The following is an 18529-nucleotide window of genomic DNA, read 5'->3' on the forward strand; positions in this document are numbered from 1 at the left end:
GCTGGGAGTTGGAGACTGGAGCTGTTCCTATTCGGCCATCTTGCTCCGCCCCCCTCAGCTGTATATAATTGATCCAATTGATCCCTATGCCCTCAAATACTTGGTGTTACCAGACTTCTTTATTTTTGCCCATTAAATTCTTGAACTCAGCCTCCCAAAATGTTGAGATTACAGGTGTGAGTCACTGCACCTGGCCAGAGGCAACTTCTTAGCAGGAGAGGGTATGCCAGAAAAACCTAGAGAACTTCACATGAAAATCATGTAGGGAGGTCGGATATGGCACGGATAGGGGAAGAAGAAGAGGAACTCTTAGAGGAACAGGAAGTCAGTTTTAGGTTCTTCATCTTTTATGATCTCACATGTGAATGTGTGAGCCCATGCAACCTGTGTGGTAGATTCAATGACACATAGAATCAGGGAAACTGTCAGCACTGATAAGGATTCTACATGAGGGATAAAGAGCAAGGTGAAATAGAATAAAACAGCAACATGATGTAGAATAAAATACTCCACAGTAAAGTTTTGCCATTTCAAAACAATTTCATAGTCAATTATGGATATTCAAATTATTAAAATGACAACTTGGTTGTAAGTTGTATTGGTCTGTTTTCACATTGCTGATAAAGACATACCCAAGACTGGGAAGAAAAAGAAATTTAATTGGACTTCCAGTTCCACACGGCTGGGGAGGCCTCAGAATCATGGTGGGATGTGAAAGGCACTTTTTACATGGTGGCAGCAAGAGAAAATGAGGAAGAAGCAAAGCAGAAACCCTGATAAACCCATCTGATCTCGTGAGACTTATTCACTATCACGAGAATAGCCTCTCCCTTATGATTCAATTACCTCCCCCTGGGTCCCTCCCACAGCACGGGGGAATTCTGGTAGATACAATTCAAGATGAGACTTTGGTGGGGACACAGCCAATCCATATCATGAGTTTATCTGATTACACCACTAAACTTTGATCACATTCATTTCTTTTTAGGTGTCAAAGTAGCACAAAAAAATTAAAAGAGAACATTGGTTTGCACAAATGACTTTATCATTATAACCCCACTTTTGATTATCTATATTTGTAATTCACAAACTAGATAAAATTCACAAACTAGAAGGCAGGGCACTTAGAAGTGATTATGTTTTTTTTTTTAATTGCAAAACACTTGGTCTACTAATATGTCAAATATAAAAATCTCAGAATATAATTTCATACTAAATCAGATTCTGATTTATACAATGTAATAAAAGATACAAATGTATAAGACAAATTTATATTTAGTTATCTTTAAATAGGAGGCTATTCTATGGTGCATTTCCCTTGCAATTTAGGAAAACCCTTTCGTTCCTTTTTCGTGTAGAAACATTTTGTTCCAAAACAGGGAAGTAGAGATTGATTCCATTTCCCCCACCATATTGCTAGTGTCAGAGAGATAGCCTGCGTTTCTCTGCATCGTCAGAGCTGTTTCTCACACTGAATCTGGGAACGACAAATTTCTCGTTATGTTGAAATTCTGAGAGGAGTTAAGGCATGTATTGCACTCTTTAGCCCTTGCTCCTGGGGATGTGGATTCTCTGGGCTATTTGATGTCCCATAAATTGTTTTGAGAGGCTCTATCTTCCATCTGCTTTATGAGACTATTGCATCTCTTACTTTTAACCTGAACCTGAAAGTTATCACAATCAATAAATAAACAATAACTGGCTACTTCTCTTCCAACAAGTGAAAGCCCACAGAAGATAAATATACATAGAAGGGAAAGTGATTTTCTAGCCCTTCTGAGAAGAAGAGACAGAAAAAGATAGGTTGGGCTTATTAAAAGTATCATTATGGTTTAATCCAAACAGAAACACAGAGAATATTCAGATGGTTAGAAATAAAGGCAATGAGTTCTCATTTAGTGTCTGGTGTTACAGAAGTTATTTGTTGAATTCTTGCAAGATTGGTTAACTATACCTATAAGATCAGTTGGCCTCTTTGTGAACGGTTCATCTTTGACAACTTTAACAACCTCTTTCCAGTGGTGCAGTAAAGGATAAACCTTCTCCAAAGAGAGGCCCAACCTTTGTTCTTGGCTCCTGGGAGTAGTCTCTAAGTTTTGAGATGTCCTGTTTGATAAGAGTATCTTCATTACTGGGGACCTTGTTAGGATTGTCAATGCTAATAATGTGATTTATGGTGGGAGCTTTGGCCACATAGCATCAACTCAATTTCTGGAGGGCCCAGAGACTATGGTCAGCCACATGGGTGGTCAGCCATGTCTATGTGACCAAACTCCAATAAAAATTCTGGACATCAAGACTTGGAAGAGCTTCCCTGCTTAACAATACTCTGTGCATATTGTTACACATAGTTTCTGGGAGAAGTAGGCCCTGTCTGCATAGCTCCACTGGGAGAGAAGAACTGGAAGTGCTGTGACTGGTTCCTTTGTTTGGGACTCTCCTGGACCTTGCCTTAGGTACCTCTTCCCTTGGCTCATTTCCATCTGTATTTTTGGCTTTAATAAACTCTAATATTACAGAAGTTATTTGTTGAATTCTTACAAGATTGGTTGACTATACCTATAAGATCAGTTGGGTTCTTTGTGAAGGCTAGAGTAAAACACAAGTGAAACAGCTTCCAGTGAGTTTTGTGAGTCATTCTAGTTAATTATCAAACCTGAAGGTGGTCTTGGGGACCTCAAACTTGCAATTTGTCTCAGAAATGCGTGGTCTTGGGGACTCATGAAATTTGTAATTGGCATCAGAAGTGGGATTTACTGGAATGACCTTGACTCACCGAAACTTGATGAAAGCATGGTTTGGGAAAAGGAAAGATGAAAGGGCAGGGGTTTATGGACCTTTGATGTCCGCTAACCTTTAAATGCACTGTCTGAGTCCCCTGTCCCAGACTTATAGAGATCGGGTGAATATGTATGGGAAATATAGCTAAGGGAGTCTCTGGTTTATATTGATTTTGTAGGTCTTGGGTCCTCGTGCTACAGGGGCTGAGTTGCACAGAAGGGTTCTCTGCACAAAAATTCGGCAGGGCAAGATACAAACTCCACGAAGGCAGGGTCTATGGTGACTTAGCTAACTAGTCTATCTCAGGGGAAATAGAAATGTTTTCCTTAGGGAATTCATTCATTCCTTCAGCACTTGAAAATCTACTAATCAACTCTGAAGAACCAGGCACTGGGTGAGGCTTGGAAACACTAAGCTAAGGAGAGCATAGACTTTGTGTTGAAGAGCTCAGGGCTGGGGAGGTCAGTGTGTAGAACAAATAGCAGTTTTTGTTGTTGTTGTTGTTATTGTTGTTCATTTGTTTGTTTGTTTTTTCTCTTGTTGCCCAAGCTGGAATGCAATGTCGCGATTTCAGCTCACTGCAACCTCCTCCTCCTGGGTTCAAGTGATTCTCCTGCCTCAGCCTCCCAAGTAGCTGGGATTGCAGGCGTGCACCACCACACCAGGCTCATTTTTTGTATTTTTAGTAGAAACGGGGTTTCACCATGTTAGTCAGGCTGGTTTCAAACTCCTAACCTCAGGTAATCCACCCACCTTGGCCTCCCAAAGTGCTGGGATTACAGGCATGAGCCACTGCACTCAGCCTTTTTTTTTTTTTTGAGACAGAGTCTTGCTCTGTCTCCCAGGCTGGAGTGCAGAGGCATGATCTTGGCTCACTGCAATCTCTGCCTCCGAGGTTCAAGGGATTCTCCTGCCTCAGCCTCCTGAGTAGCTGGGATTACAGGCATGCACCACCACACCCAGCTAATTTTTGTGTTTTTAGTAGAGATGAGGTTTCACCATGTTGGCCAGGCTGATATCAAACTCCTGACCTCAAGTGATCTGCCTGCCTTGGCCTCCCAAGGTGCTGGGATTACAGGCATGAGCCACTGCAATCAGCCTACAAATAGTAGACATTGTGTGATAGAGTTTGTCAGGGACTACAAGACAGACACACACTAAGTGGTACAGCTGCTCCGAGGTCAGTTTCCAGGGGATGATAGGTCATCCACATGCCTGGTGGGAAGGATGGAGCTGGTGTTGGGGTCAGGATTAGAGAGGCTGACTCCTAAGTCACATTCATTAGTGGGTTCCAACAGTTGGATCTTGTTTTCCACCTATCATGTGAGGAAGTTTACCCTTCTTTGTTATATCGTGTCTTGTGCACCACTTCTCAAGGTTAAGGACATGGCCTGATCAACTCTGAGGAAATTCCCCAGGGTTGAGGGCTGCGACTTGGGAGGAGACAAAGGAAAGAAGAGATGACAACCACTAGACCAGCTGGAAAAAGCAATTCAGAGCTTAAAAAAATGAAAACAGAACCACAAAAGCCTCATCTATGTACAGTGTTTTTTGGTATGCATGTTCTCGAGTATCATTTTTAATTTGATCCTGAAAACTACCTTGTGAAGGCAGGGAGGATGTATTAATGACCCTACAGGCTCAGACAGCAACATGGCTGTCTGAAGTCCAAGTCTTTGACTCTAAATCCAGGGCTCTGTCCAGAGCACCACTGTTGCCTCTTTTGGCAGCTGAAGCTGTCAGTCTGCTGACCCCTGCCCTGTTCAGACAGGATGGCCGGAAATGGACCAAAGGATGGAAAAAGAGAAGAGTGGACTTGAAGGGAACCGAAAGCATTTATTAAGGGAAAAGCAGAAGGAAGAAAGAAAGAGGCATTAACCCTGGGGCCTGACCTTGAAGCACAGTGTTCCAGGGGAGGAGGGATGCCACTGTCCCCACCCCTCCATGGGGGCCTGAGCAGATCCAAAGCTGCCTGGCCTTCCTGGAGGGTGGCATCCAAGCATGAATGTGAAGGCAGCAAAAGTAGGCCCACGTCACTTCTGGGAGAAGGCAAAAGAGGGAAGAGAGGACTACTATGGAAAAGTAGAAAACGAGGAAGGGAGGGAATCTAGACATACAGATTGGAAATGTGGAGCAAAACACATTCTTTTTTTTTTTTTTTTTTTTTTGAGACAAAGTCTCGCTCTGTCACCTCGGCTGGAGTGCAGTGGCGTGATCTCGGCTTTCTGCAACCTCCACCTCCTGGGCTCAAGTGATTCTCCTGCCTCAGTCTCCTAAGTGACTGGAATTACAGGCTCATGCCACCCAGTCTGGCTAATTTCTTTATTTTTAGTAGAGACAGGGATTCACCATGTTGGCCAGGCTAGTCTTGATCTCCTGACCTCAAGTGATCTGCCTGCCTCAGCCTCCCAAAGTGCTGGGATTACAGGCGTGAGCCACTGTGCCCTATGCGAAACAAATTCTTATGAAACAAATTTAACTTACATGTGCTTAAACTTTGGTGTCAACCTGCATGGAATCCCCAGGTTTGTTAGATTTTTCTAGTGCTTCCAGCCCTTAAGTCTCTTCCTATGTTCTCTCAGCTACTCCTCCTCTCCTTCAACACTGTTAGCCACTTATCCAGGGCCCTATTTTTCAGCCCACTCCTTCTCCCGCCCCTCTCCACTCCACCTCCATAAAGTCTGTTGGAATGGAACAGCCGAGGATACTGGCTGTTTGGCCCCCATGTGGGTCTCTCCACATAGGATTCAGAGAATTGGAACATTTCTTGGGCTGAAGCAGACAAAGGGATGCAGTTTTGAAACTGGCTTTGTGAGTCACTGTGAACTTCAAGCACCCTCCCACTTGAGGTAAGCTTCATCAACTTGGCTTGTGGGAACTGTCAGACCAGCTCCAGGCGCTGGGGCTTTCTCAGTGGCCTTGTCAGCTCAGAACAGGTGTTAACAGCCTCTAATTGAGGAAACTGTGGCTGGACAGGCTGCAAGGCAGTTCTGCTCCGCATCGTCCTCTTGCTGACTGGAGACTGCTGAGCCAGTGCACGGCACAGCGTCTGGTGGGGGTGGAGGGGCTGGCCTGGCCCCTCTGTTCTGTGGAAATGTTGGGGCAAGTGGTCACTCTCACATTCCTCCTGCTCCTCAAGGGGTATCAGGGCAAAGGTAAGGAGGTCCTGCCTGGCGTGGGGCGGGGGACTCACATGATGGACTAGGAGCTGTGCCCCTCAGGGAGATCAGAGCCATATCTCCCTGATTGTGCCACATACACATTCATCTGGAACTTGACTCCGAGCAGCTCCTGACAGGTCTGACAGTCTAAATCAGACAGGACAGGCTGGCAGTGCACTGGGGGGTCTGTGAGAGGGGCATCTGGCTCTGCTGCCAGCAATCCAGGAAGTCTTGGGTGAGGAGATTCCTTCCCACTGGCTTCAATTTACCTTTCCATGTCGTGGAGAGAGAAGCCTCCTTCCAGCTGCCTGTAAAGATGAAGAAAATTGCATCCTCCAATTGTGGCATGAGAGAAGAGAAGCAGTCCCAAGGAAGTGGTTGGTTCTGGAGCTCATAGACAGACGGATGGACCCCTGAGGCAGGAAAACTGAGCCCGAGGAGGGGAGGGCAAGGCCAGCAGCCAGGAAGAGGCTGGATGGCATGGTTCTTCATCTCCCTGGCTTCTTCAGCCACCCAGATGCCACAGGAGCCTGGAAATTGTTAGGGACATGTTGGGCTGGGGCAGAAGAAGGAGACAATATGAGGAAGCTCCACAGCAAACCTAAAGCTGTCAGCCAGGCATGGAGCCATCTAACATTTACTCCCGGGGATCCCGGTTGAGGGCTGCTCCCCTCTTTCTCCAGTCCTGGGGTCCAGCATGCTCTGAAACCTGGATCCCACATTTAATTTAATTTAATTAATTAATTTATTTCATTTTTAATTTTTATTTATTTATTTATTTTTTGAGGCGGAGTTTCCTTTTGTCACCCAGGCTGGAGTGCAATGGTGTGATCTCGGCTCACTGCAACCTCTGCCTCCTGGGTCCAAGCGATTCTCATGCTTCAGCCTCCCGAATAGCTGAAATTACAGACGCATGCCACCACACTTGGCTAATTTTTGTATTTTTATTAGAGACCAGGTTTCACCATGTTGGCCAGGCTGGTCTTGAACTTCCGACCTCAGGTGATCTGCCCACCTTGGTCTCCCCCAACCAAAGTGCTGGGATTACAGGTGTGAACCACTGTGCCTAGCCAGGGTTCTGCATTTTAGATCAGTGACTCTGCAGAAGCTTCACAGGAGTGGAGAGCATGGAGTTAGAGGAGGGTACACTCTGGGCACAAAGAGGGGAAACTGAGGCATAGTGTTGTGTGGGTTCAGGGCCGGGTAGAAGCCCCATATGCAATAAAGTCCCATGCCCAGGTACTCAATTCAGTTACTGAGTCCCTGAGCATTCTTGTGTCCTTCAGGAAGACACAGTCAAAGCTCAGGTGGACTCAACATTTGTAAGGATGCAGGCAGCCTAGGGCAGAGTATGATGAGGAACAGGGAGCAGGGAGGTAGGGGTGGAGCCTGTGGCTCTTGTGGGTGGGTTGGGGGGCCCAGCGGCCCAGGATTCTGGTCAGGAGAGCTAGGCTGGAACCTGGTCTAAGGCGCCTTGAAAGCAGCTCAGACAGCTGAAGGAGGACTGATGGGATTGGTGCCTGGCTGTGGGGATGAGTAACAGAGAAGCTGAGGTTATGACCCTGAGGTCATGAGCCTGTGTGACAGAGGGTGATGCTCCCTCCACCACCATTCCCAGGGTTTCAGCGCCATAGCTGAGCTTGGCTATGCTGGCCCTTGCAGGGTGAAGCTGGTGAGTGACTCGTTAGGCACAGGGAGGGATGGACTTGGGTCTTCCTGAGCTGCTTCCTCCTCCAACCTGGGTCTGTAGGGCTGCCCTGGCGTAAGTTGACTGAAGCTGCTCTGTTTATGTAATTTTTAAACTTTTTAGTTTGAAATAATTGTGAAGTTACAGGGAAGCTGCAAGAATAGTTCAAAGGATTCTTGAATTTCTTTCATCTAGATTCACCAGTTAATATTTTATCATATTTACTTTATTTCTCTTTCTCTGTATGTATATGTGTGTATAAATGTATAAATGTATAATAATTTTTGCTGAACCACTTGAGAACAAGCTGTGACATTATGTCCCTTTACTCCTAAATATTTTAGCACTTACATCCTATGAACAAAGACATTCTCATGTTAGTATAGCACAATTATCAAATTTAGTAAATTTCACATTAATACCATCAAATATGCTGTCCATATTCACATATTAGCAATTGTCCCAAGAATATGCTTTATTTATGTATTTTTTGCTGACCCAAGATGCAATCAAGATCATGTATTACATTCAGTTTTTACGTTTCTCATGTTCAGTCTATGACCATACTTTAGCCTTTCTTCATCATTCATGATATTGCATTCTTGAAGAGGACAAGCCAGTTGTTTTGTGGAGGGTTCCTTAATCTGGGTTTGTCTGATGTTCCCTCATATGATTCAGGTTATCATATGCATTTTTATTTATTTTATATCATCATCATTATTATTTTTTAGAGATGGAGTCTCACTCTGTTGCCCAGGCTGGAGTACAGTGGTCCTCGCTGTATGTATATGTGTGCATAAATGTATAATAATTTTTGCTGAACTACTGCAACCACTCGGCTCACTGCAACTTCCGCCTCCCCAGGTTCAAGTGATTCTCCTCCCTCAGCCTCCTAAGTAGCTGGGACTACAGGTCCATGCCACCATGCCTGGCTAATTTTTGTATTTTTAGTGGAGACAGTGTTTCACCATGTTGGCCAGGCTGGTCTTAAACTCCTGACCTCAAGTGATCTGTCTACCTCCGCCTCTCAAAGTGCTGGGATTCCAGGTGTATGCCACTGTGCCCAGCCTATTATTATTTTTTAAGAGAAGATCTTATTCTGTTGCCCAGACTGGAATGCAGTGGCATGCTCACGGCTCACTGTAGCCTTGACCTCTCAGGCTCAAGCCATCCTCCCACCTCAGCCTCCCTAGTAGCTGGAACTACAGGTTTGCACCACCATGCCTGGCTAATTTTTTTTTTGGAGAGACAGGATTTCCCCATATTGCCCAGGGTGGTCTTGAACCTGATTCTCCCAGCCAACTGCTGCCCGCTGCCTCCTTGAGGCTGGAGCCAACCCCAACCAGCCAGACCAGGCAGGGTGCACACCCCTTCATGCTGCTATGGCTGCTGATGTTCGGGAGGTCTGCCAGGTTAGCATACACTGAGGTCCCTACAGGGAATGGGGCGAGCTTACAAGTAAATGTCCATTCCTCAGAATGGACAACTGAAACCTGAATTTAGGGTCCAAAATGAACTTTAGGGCCCAGGCCTATTCTGTCCCTCTTTCAGACAGAGGGGCAGAATCATGGGGTATGTGTACGTAACTCTAGCAGATGCTGTCAAACTGTTTTCCCAAGTGGTTGGACCAAATAGTGCGTGAGAGTTCCATGCTGCTTCGGGGCCACTGGCTTTTGGTTCTGAAGGTCTGCAGATGGAAAATGAAATTGTGGGAATGTGGAGCTTGGCAAGAGGCCAAAGGCAAGGGAATTACAGCTCTGGGATTTCTCTGGTATCCTGCGTGAAATTCTGACAATGGAGTCATTTTTAGGAGTTATGTGAGATGCATTGTTGAATTAATTAATTTAAATGAATTCATGAAGCCCTTGCTTGGGTTGTTCATTTTGCTGCTGTGATGTTTGAATTTCTTGTCTATTCTGGGTATTAGTTGCCTGTAGGATTCATAGTTTGTAATTTTTTTTCTATTCTATAGGTTGCTTTTTCCCTCTGTGGATTGTTTCCTTTACTGTACACGATATTTTTTTTTAGTTTGCTATAATACTGTTTGATTATTTTGCTTTTGTTACCTGTGCTTTTGAGGTCTTATTCATAAACTCTTTCCCCAGCCCTTATTATGGTCCAAGAACTATGCAAGGTTTTGTGGGGGAAACAAAGATGAAACAGATGTCTATTCTACCCTTAAAAATCTTTCAGACAGAGGAAAGTAGGTATGTATAATTACAACTATAAGGGAAGATGGAAATGCTACATGTCATTAACAGGTAAGATACATTTAGAATAAAAAAGGAGCTAAGAAGATGAAGATTCCTTCTAGGTAGGAACACTGGAGAACTGGCCTTGAAGAATAAATAAGAGTTTAGGAGGTAGGTACAAAGTAGGAGGACAACTGAAGCAGAGGAAAGAGCTCAGAAAAGCCAGGGATGCATGGGGTTTGGATGGGAAACAGGAAAGGCAGATGCACTTGTTATCATGGAGAAAGAGTATGACATATGAGATGATTTGGTTAACTAATGCAGAGTGGGACTTGGGCTAGGTGAGTTTTGACAGAGGTAAGCAGGTTGCATTACCTGACGAAGGGAGTTAATATGGTCAGTATGAAGCTAAATAGAGAGAAAGAAAGAAACGGGATGTGGGCCCTGTAGGATACTTTATCTATCTTATGATTTTGCCCTGACTAAAGCTGGATTGCCCCAGTACTTTTGGAATCTCACTGGGCTCTATTCGCTCCGTCCCTAGCAAGTACATCTTTTGATGCCTTCACCCCAAGCTTGGTAGCAAAAGCCCTAGCTGAGAAAACCTTAACATCTATTTGTTGACTGGTGGAAATTCCACTTGCTCTGAGACCCTTCTGTGATCCTTCTCCCAGGTGCTCAGGCCCCACACTTTCCTCCGACTGGCAAGTCCAGGTTGGAGGAAGCTGAGCTGACTCAGAGCTCTGCATATGGGCTCAGGGCTGAGTGAGACTCACTGCTGCTGGATTAGATTGTCTCCTTCACCATCCTCCGTACTTGTGTCCTTGACCATCCTCTGTTCTTCCTGAGGCTGCAGTGGAGTTAACCATCCACCCTTTACCCTCCCTTTCAGAGTTAGTAGTTCACCTCATCCGTTCTTAACCACCGGAAAGAGGCCCCCAAGGCTGCCGAGCAGTAGCAACAGCAGTGGCAGGGGCCCGGGGGCCTTCCTGGACTGTGGCCTCTTTCCTCTAAACAATTTTCACTTGTAGGGTCCTCCTCTATGCCTCGCTAAATGTGTGAGAACTTGTGTTGAAGTTATGTTTTCATACTAGCATTTCGTCTCCCCTGTCTGGTGTGTGTACCCCCCTGGTACAGAAACTGAGGTCTTTTTGAGAAAATTCAGCAACAAAGAGCGGCTACAGATTCATAATCTCCAACCCCAGCTGGACTCTCGGTGTCCTCGGAATCCTCATTTCTGGCCCATAACTTCTCCTACTCCCCAAAAGGTGGGAGAATTCCACACCTTCGTCATCTCTTCAAGGCCCTGTTCCACCATCCCAGCCTCCACAAACCAACAACCTCCTTCTTTAAGAAAACTGAAGCACAAGTTAGGGATTCTGCCAACCTTGCCAGCAATTCTCCAGTGTCAATGCACTTCATCTACTCCTGTAAATGACCACATTTGCCTCTGCTGAGGGCAAGAGTGCTCTGAGGGCAAGAGTGCTCTTGCCCTGTCCTTGAACAATACTTTCCTATGTGCTTAGGGCACCAGAGCTTCTTTCAGAAGTCATCTGGGACCTGCTGTCCGTGAAGACATCCCTGATCTTTCTTCAGCTGCTCCTTTTCTGCGGGCTTTCTACCTTTAGTACAGTTTTCTTCCAGTTAAAAAATCAAACCAACAAATCAAAACAACACCTGGTGTTCTCTCTAGCTCCTTTTTATTTGCAGACAAACCAGTCTTAAGTGTATAAACGAATATAATATTACATAAAAATAAAATATAATGGCATAATTTTTTAAAAAACCCCAAAGGCAGTATAGCATGAGGACTGTAGATCACACACCTCATTCTTTAAGTATTTAGAAGTCTATGGCTGGGAGTGGTGGCTCACGCCAGCACTTTGGGAGGCTGAGGAGGGTGGATCACTTGAGGTCAGGAGTTCAAGACCAGCCTGGCCAATACAGCAAAACCCTGTCTCTACTTAAAAAAAAAAAAAAAAAAATTAGTTGGGGGGTGGTGGCAGGTACCTGTAGTACCAGTTACTCATGAAGCTGAGATAGGAGAATCACTTGAACGAGGGAGGCAGAGGTTGCATTGAGCCAAGATCGCGCCACTGCTCTCTAGTCTGGGTGACAGAGAGTAACTCCATCTAAAAACAAACAAACAAATAAGAAGTCTAGGCAATAACTTAGCCATTTTCCTGCGTGATTCCTATTCAGTTTTATAACAGCAGAGCACAACCTTCTTCTACGTAGCACTCTACATTCTGATCTACTGGTGGATTATATGGGAGTTTACATTATTATTCATTACACAGTACCTTTATATTTAAGTACCTTTTAATATTTGTGCTACCTCTCACAATTTTATAAAAGATAAAAATAAAATAAAACCACCACAAAACACCTAAAAATTAAACTCATGTTCCATCACCCCACTCTCCAAACCTGCTCTGTCTTTACCAGACCCATAAGCCACACATGTGTTGCGTGTTCCCCTAAACATGCTACTGCTGTGTCCACAATAACCTGCTTCCCTGTTCCTTTCTGCATCCACCAGGCAGGCCTTGGCTTTTTCTTTCAATGGCAGCTCCCACCCACCTCCTCAGGGCAGCCACTCCTAATTCTGCAGGACAGCGGAAAACATGCTTTCTTTATGCTTGCCTTACATCCTGGGCACACATCCATAGCACATTCCATATTGCATTTCAGTTGGCTGTTTTAGGTCTATCTTCCCTTTTCACTTTTTTTTTTTTCGAGACAGGGTCTTTCTCTGTCACCCAGGCTGGAGTGCAGTGGTGCAGTCATGGCTCACTGCAACCCCTGCCTCCCAGGCTTTTCTGATATTTAGCTAAGAGTTGGGTTTAGCTGAGATGAGTGAGGAAATCTACAAATTCACTTGCTATGGTAATGTTTCTACAATGGCAGGTCATACTTTGCTTTTATCAAAGTACATCTTAGTTTAATGGTCAGAACACTGCAGTGAGAGGTAGTCATTACTCCTTTTCTGTTTTTTTAATCGAGGTATAACTCACAACTGTGTGCACAAAGTTTAAATCAACAACTTCATGAACTTTTATATGCGTAAGTACATATTCACACTACCCATATCAAGATGTAACACATTTCTAGCACCCAGTTGTTCCTTTTTGCTCCTTCAAGTTGAGAACTGCCCTCCCGCAAGGGTAACCACATTCTAACCTCCCTCACCATAGATTAGTTTTTCCTGATTTTAAACTTTATATCAATGAAATAATTCACTATGTACTCTTTGGAGTCTGGCTTCCTTAATACTCATCATTGTGGTGAGATCCATCCACATTATTGCCAGGAAAAGTAGCTTTTCTTTTTCATTGCTGTGTAATATTCCATAAGACTATAACATGATTTATTTGCTCATCCAATTGTGATAGACATTTGGGTTTTTTCTCATTTTGAATTATTATGACTGAAGCCATTATTAACACTCTTGTACATATTTTTAGTGGATATAAACACCAGATTTTCTTTTTTTTTTTTATGAGACAAAGTTTCACTCTTGTTGCCCAGGCTGGGGTTCTATGGTGTGATCTTGGCTCACTGCAACCTCCACCTCTCAGATTTAAGTGATTCTTCTGCCTCAGCCTCCCAAGTAGCTGGGATTACAGGTGTGCACTGCCACGCCCAACTAATTTTTTTTTTTTTTGAGATGAGGTTTCACCATGTTGGCCAGGCTGGCCTCCAACTCCTGGCCTCAAACGATCCGCCCACCTCGGCCTCTCAAAGTGCTGGGATTACAGGCTTGAGCTGCTTCGCCCAACCTTCAGACCTTTAAATGTTAGCTATTTTGGTAAGAATGCGTAATCTCATTGTTCTCTGATAACTAATGATGTTGGGTACCCTTTTGCATGCTTATTGGATATTGGATATTCTCTTTCATAAAATGCCTGCCCAAGTCTGTTGCTTTTTTTGTGGTTATTGTCATCAGTGTATTACTGATTTGCAGTCTATTATTGATTATTGTCTTCAGTCTATTATTGATGGAATTCTTTATATATTCTGGATATGAGCCCTTTTTCAAATATATGTGTTGCAAACATTTTCTCCCAGTCTGTGGCTTGCTTTTTCACTCTTTCAATGTTGTCTTTCACCAAACAGAAGTTCTAAGTTTTAGTGAAGTCCAATTTATCAATGTTATTTCATGGTTAGTGATTTTTTTTTTTTTTTTTTTGTCCTGTTAAAGAAACATTTGTTGGCTGGCTGCAGTGGCTCACGTCTGTAATCTCAGCGCTTTGAGAGACCAAGGTGGGTGGATCACTTGAGTCCGGGAGTTCAAGACAAGCCTTGGCAACATGGTGAAACCCCATTGCTACCAAAAATGCAAAAATTAGCCAGTGTCATAATCTGGTCTCAAAATAAACGCAAAAATAGATTAAAATGTAAAAATAAAAAAGGAAACATTTGTCTATCTCATGATGTAGAAGATATTCTCTTGTGCGTTTTTCTAGAAGCTTTATAGGTTTAGCTTTCATATTTAAATTTATGATTTATTTTAAATTAATTTTTGTATGTGATATGAGGGAGATATCAAGGTTTTTTTCTTGTAGATATCAATTTGACCCAGCATCATTTATTGAAAACATCAAATATGTGTTGGTTTGTGTGATATTGTGAAATATATATTTGTTTTTCAACCTCCTTTCCTAACATATAACTCCTAAAAGTTTTAGAAATTCCAAAGTGATGTGTTTTTGTAGGCTAATGAAGTGACTGACGGCTAGCAGGCGGTAGGTAGCTTCGGCACAGGGGCCCATCACCAGAAAGACCAAGGCAGGTTTGGAATATTGGACTCTGAGCCCATTCCCAACCTCTAGGAAAAGGAGAGGGACTGAAGGTTAAGCTGATCACTGATGGCCAGTAGTCAATCATTCCCACTTATTGAGGCCCCCATAAGAATCCAAAGAACAAGGTTCAGAGAACTAAACGTGGAGGTTCCTGGAGGGTGGCATGCCCTGGGAGGGCACGGAAACTTTGTATCCCTTCCCCTACACCTTGCCCTATGCATCTCTTCATATGTACCCTTTGTAATAATCCGGTAAATGTAAGTGTTTCCCTGAGTTCTGTGAGCCATCTAGCAAATTAATTGAACCCAAGGAGGGAATAACGGGAAACCCAGTTTATAACCAGTTGGTCAGAAGCGCAGGTAAAACAATGCTGGAGCTTGCAACTGGTATCTGGTAGATATCTACAGGTGGATAGTGTCAGAATTGAACTGAATTAGAGGACATCCAGTTGGTGTCCACTGAAGAACTGATTGCTTGCTTGGTGCATGGGAAAACTCCCCACACATTGGTCACTTCTGTGTTGATTGTTGTGGTGTGAAACCAGAGGAAAAACAGTGTTTTTTCCCACATACAGGGTCTATTTCTAGAGTATTATATTCCATCAACTACTTTTCAATCCTTGCAATACGGAATGCTATCTTAATTTCTGAAGTTTTACAATACATCTCAATATTAGGTAATGAAAACCTAGCTTTGCTCTTCTTCAAGTTTGCCTTGGCTATTCTATGTCTTTTACATTTTCACTTAAGTTTTAGAATCAACTTGTTAATTTCTATAAAAATAACCTGCAATAATTTTTATTGGAATTCTATTGAATCTATACATTAATTTAGGAAGAATTGACATCTTAGCAATATTAAGTCTTCCAATAAAAACCTTGCTATATAATTCTGCTTATTTAGCTCTTTAATTTTTTCTCAGAAATCTTTTGTTGCAATAGGTGTATAGGTCTTAAATATTGCTTGTTGAAATTATTTCTATATATTTTAATTTTTTTGTGCTGCAGTAATTAGTATTGTTTTCAAAATTTCATTTTCTATCTGTTTGTACTAACATATAGAAATAAAAATGATTTTTATATATTGACCTTATACCTAGCAATTTTGCCAAACTGATTTCTACACTCAAATAGTTTTTCATATATTCCTCTGGGTTTCCTATATACACAGGTATATAGTTTGTGAATAATGACAGTTTCACATATTCATTTTTTTCTTTTCTTTTTTTTTTTTTTTGAGACAGAGTTTTGCTCTTGTTGCCCAGGCTGGAGTGCAATGGTGCCATCTTGGCTCACTGCAACCTCTGCTTCCCAGATTCAAGCAATTCTCTTGCGTCAGCCTCCTGAGTAGCTGGAATTTCAGGTGCCTGCTACCCACCCAGCTAATTTTTGTGTTTTTAGTAGAGGCGGAGTTTCACTAAGTTGGCCAGGCTGGTCTCGAACTCCTGACCTCAGGTGAGCCTCCCAAAGTGCTGGGATTACAGGCATGAACCACTACACCCAGCCTCACATATACATTTCTAATTTTTATTCTGTTTGGCTATTTTCCTTGTTTTTTTGAACTAGCCATGACCTCCAGTACAATGTTGATTAATCCTTTTTTTTTGTTCCTGAGTTTGCAGGGACATGGATGAAGCTGGAAGCCATCATTCTCAGCAAACTAACACAGGAACAGAAAACCAAATACCACGTGTTCTCACTCAAAGTGGGAGTTGAACAATGAGAACACATAGGCACAGGGAGGAGAATATCACACACCAGGTCCTGTTAGTGGGTGAGGACCAAGGAGAGAGAGAGCATTAGGACAAATACCTAATGCACGTGGGGCTTAAAACCTAGATGACAGGTTGATAGGTGCAGCAAACCACCATGGCATCTGTATACGTACGTAACAAACCTGGACGTTTTGCACATGTATCCCAGAACTTAAGTAAAATAAAAAAAAAAAGAGATGGGTACAAATGTGAATGTTCGTTGTTTTGAACAAACCTCTCCAACCACATTTTTCCTCTGTTCCCACATCAAAATAACAACAATCATCAACATACAAGACTTCCATGACAAAATGCAGGGAGGTGGATTTCTCCTCACAACAAACTGAATAATGGATTCTACAGTGGACACCAGCTGGGTGTTCTCCAATTCAGTTCACACACTAACTGGAGACAATGTTGGACCACAGAGGTTGGGGGCTCAGTCCCCAACACCGCCCCTCCATCACACCAGTTGTAAGTCTGGGCCTCCAGAACTTCTGACCAACCAGCTTCCACTTGAGGTTCCCATAACCCACTCCTTTGGGTTCAATTAATTTGCTGGTGTGGCTCGCACAAACCAGGGAAACATTTATGTTTGCTGATTTATTATGAGAGATATTACAAAGAATACAGATGAAGAGATGACATAGGGCAAGGTATGGGGGAAGGGACACGGAGCTTCCACGCCTTCCCTGGGCACACCGCCTGCCAGGGATCTCCACGTGTTCAGCTATCTGGAGGCTCTCCAAGCCCAGTCCTCTTGGGTTTTTATGGAGACTTCATTTCATAGGCATGACTGACAACCTTGTAGAAATGTGACTGGACAAAAAGGGTATGATTTCATATTAATAGGCTGAGTGGAGAAACTCAGCAAAGCCTGTCCGTTCAGATTCTTCTTGGTCTCTCTGTTCAGCATTTCTTTCTCTAGAATCTGAGGCACGAACTTCTCTGAAATGAGGGTCTTTTGATTCATATCAGATTAGAGTTGTCTACACTCAGCAATGGTGATCTTCTTGCTGGCCTTGCCATTCCTGGACCCAAAGGGCTCCATGGTGTCTACAATATTCATGCCCCCTTTCAACTTGCCAAATACCACACTTTTGCCATCCATCCATTCAGTCTCTGCAATGTAGATGAAAAACTGGGAACTATTTGTGTTGGGTCCAGCATTTGTCATGTATAAGATGCCAAGACCTGTATGCTTCAGGATGAAGTTCTCATCATCAAATTTCACCCCCTAGATGAACTTGCCACCAGTGCCATTATGGTGTGTGATGTCAACATCCTGGCACATAAATTCTACAATAATCCTGTGAAAGCAGGAGCTCTTGTAATCAAATCATTTCTCTCCAGTGCTCAGAACACAAACGTTTTTGCTACCTTTGGAATTTTATCTGCAAACAGCTTCAAGGAGACACAGTCCAAGGGTTCATAGTCAACGGCTATATTAATGAACACGGTGGGGTTAACTATGGCTGATAGCAAGAGACTCTAGGTGGTGTTGGCACCTCCAAAGCACCAGATATATACATTTTAACACTTTTATTTAATGAACTTACTTTTGACTTTGCTAATTTTCTGTATTGTACATTTGCTTTTTATTTTATTGAGGTTAGCTCTTACCTTTACTTTCTCCTTTCTCCTTTCATTGGGTTATCATCATCATCATCATCATCATCATTATCTGAATTACTATTTCTTTTTCTTTTGGTCTCTTGAGATTGAATCTTGCATTATTGACTTGCAAACATTCTTTTTTTTCTAACATACAAATTTAAAGCTATAAATTTCCCTCTAAACACTGCTTTACCTATATTGCACATTTGATACTCATTATCACTTAGCTCTAAATTTTTCTCCAAATTTCATTTCATTTATTCTTTGACTCATGGGTTTTTAGAAATATGTTGCTTATATTTTAAACATTCAGAGATTTTCCACTTATTTTTCTGTTATTGATTTTTTATTTAATTCTACTCATAATTCATATGATTTCAATACTTTGAACTTTGTTGACACTTGTTTTAATGCATAGCATATGATAATACTTTGGTAACTTTGTTCTCATTGGTTTCAAAGAACATCTTTATTTCTGCCTTCATTTCGTTATGTACCCAGTAGTCATTCAGGAGCAGGTTGTTCAGTTTCCAT

The 18529-nt window shown here is 42.9% G+C and overlaps 1 protein-coding gene across 3 annotated transcripts in view; it reads left to right on the forward strand.

Annotated features, from left to right (window-relative positions):
- Window positions 1-5649: 5649 nt before the first annotated feature.
- The window catches only part of CD244 (CD244 molecule, natural killer cell receptor 2B4), a 32509-nt gene continuing 19629 nt past the window's right edge, over window positions 5650-18529 (forward strand). For all 3 annotated transcript variants that reach the window (XM_011957606.1, XM_011957608.1, XM_011957609.1), the window contains exon 1: window positions 5650-5936. In XM_011957606.1, coding sequence (XP_011812996.1) covers window positions 5876-5936 — 61 coding nt within the window. In that variant the 5' untranslated portion in view covers window positions 5650-5875. The remainder of the gene's footprint in view (window positions 5937-18529) is intronic.

The sequence above is a fragment of the Colobus angolensis genome, unplaced genomic scaffold, assembly GCF_000951035.1.
Source record: "Colobus angolensis palliatus isolate OR3802 unplaced genomic scaffold, Cang.pa_1.0 Scaffold447, whole genome shotgun sequence".
NCBI lineage: Eukaryota > Metazoa > Chordata > Mammalia > Primates > Cercopithecidae > Colobus > Colobus angolensis.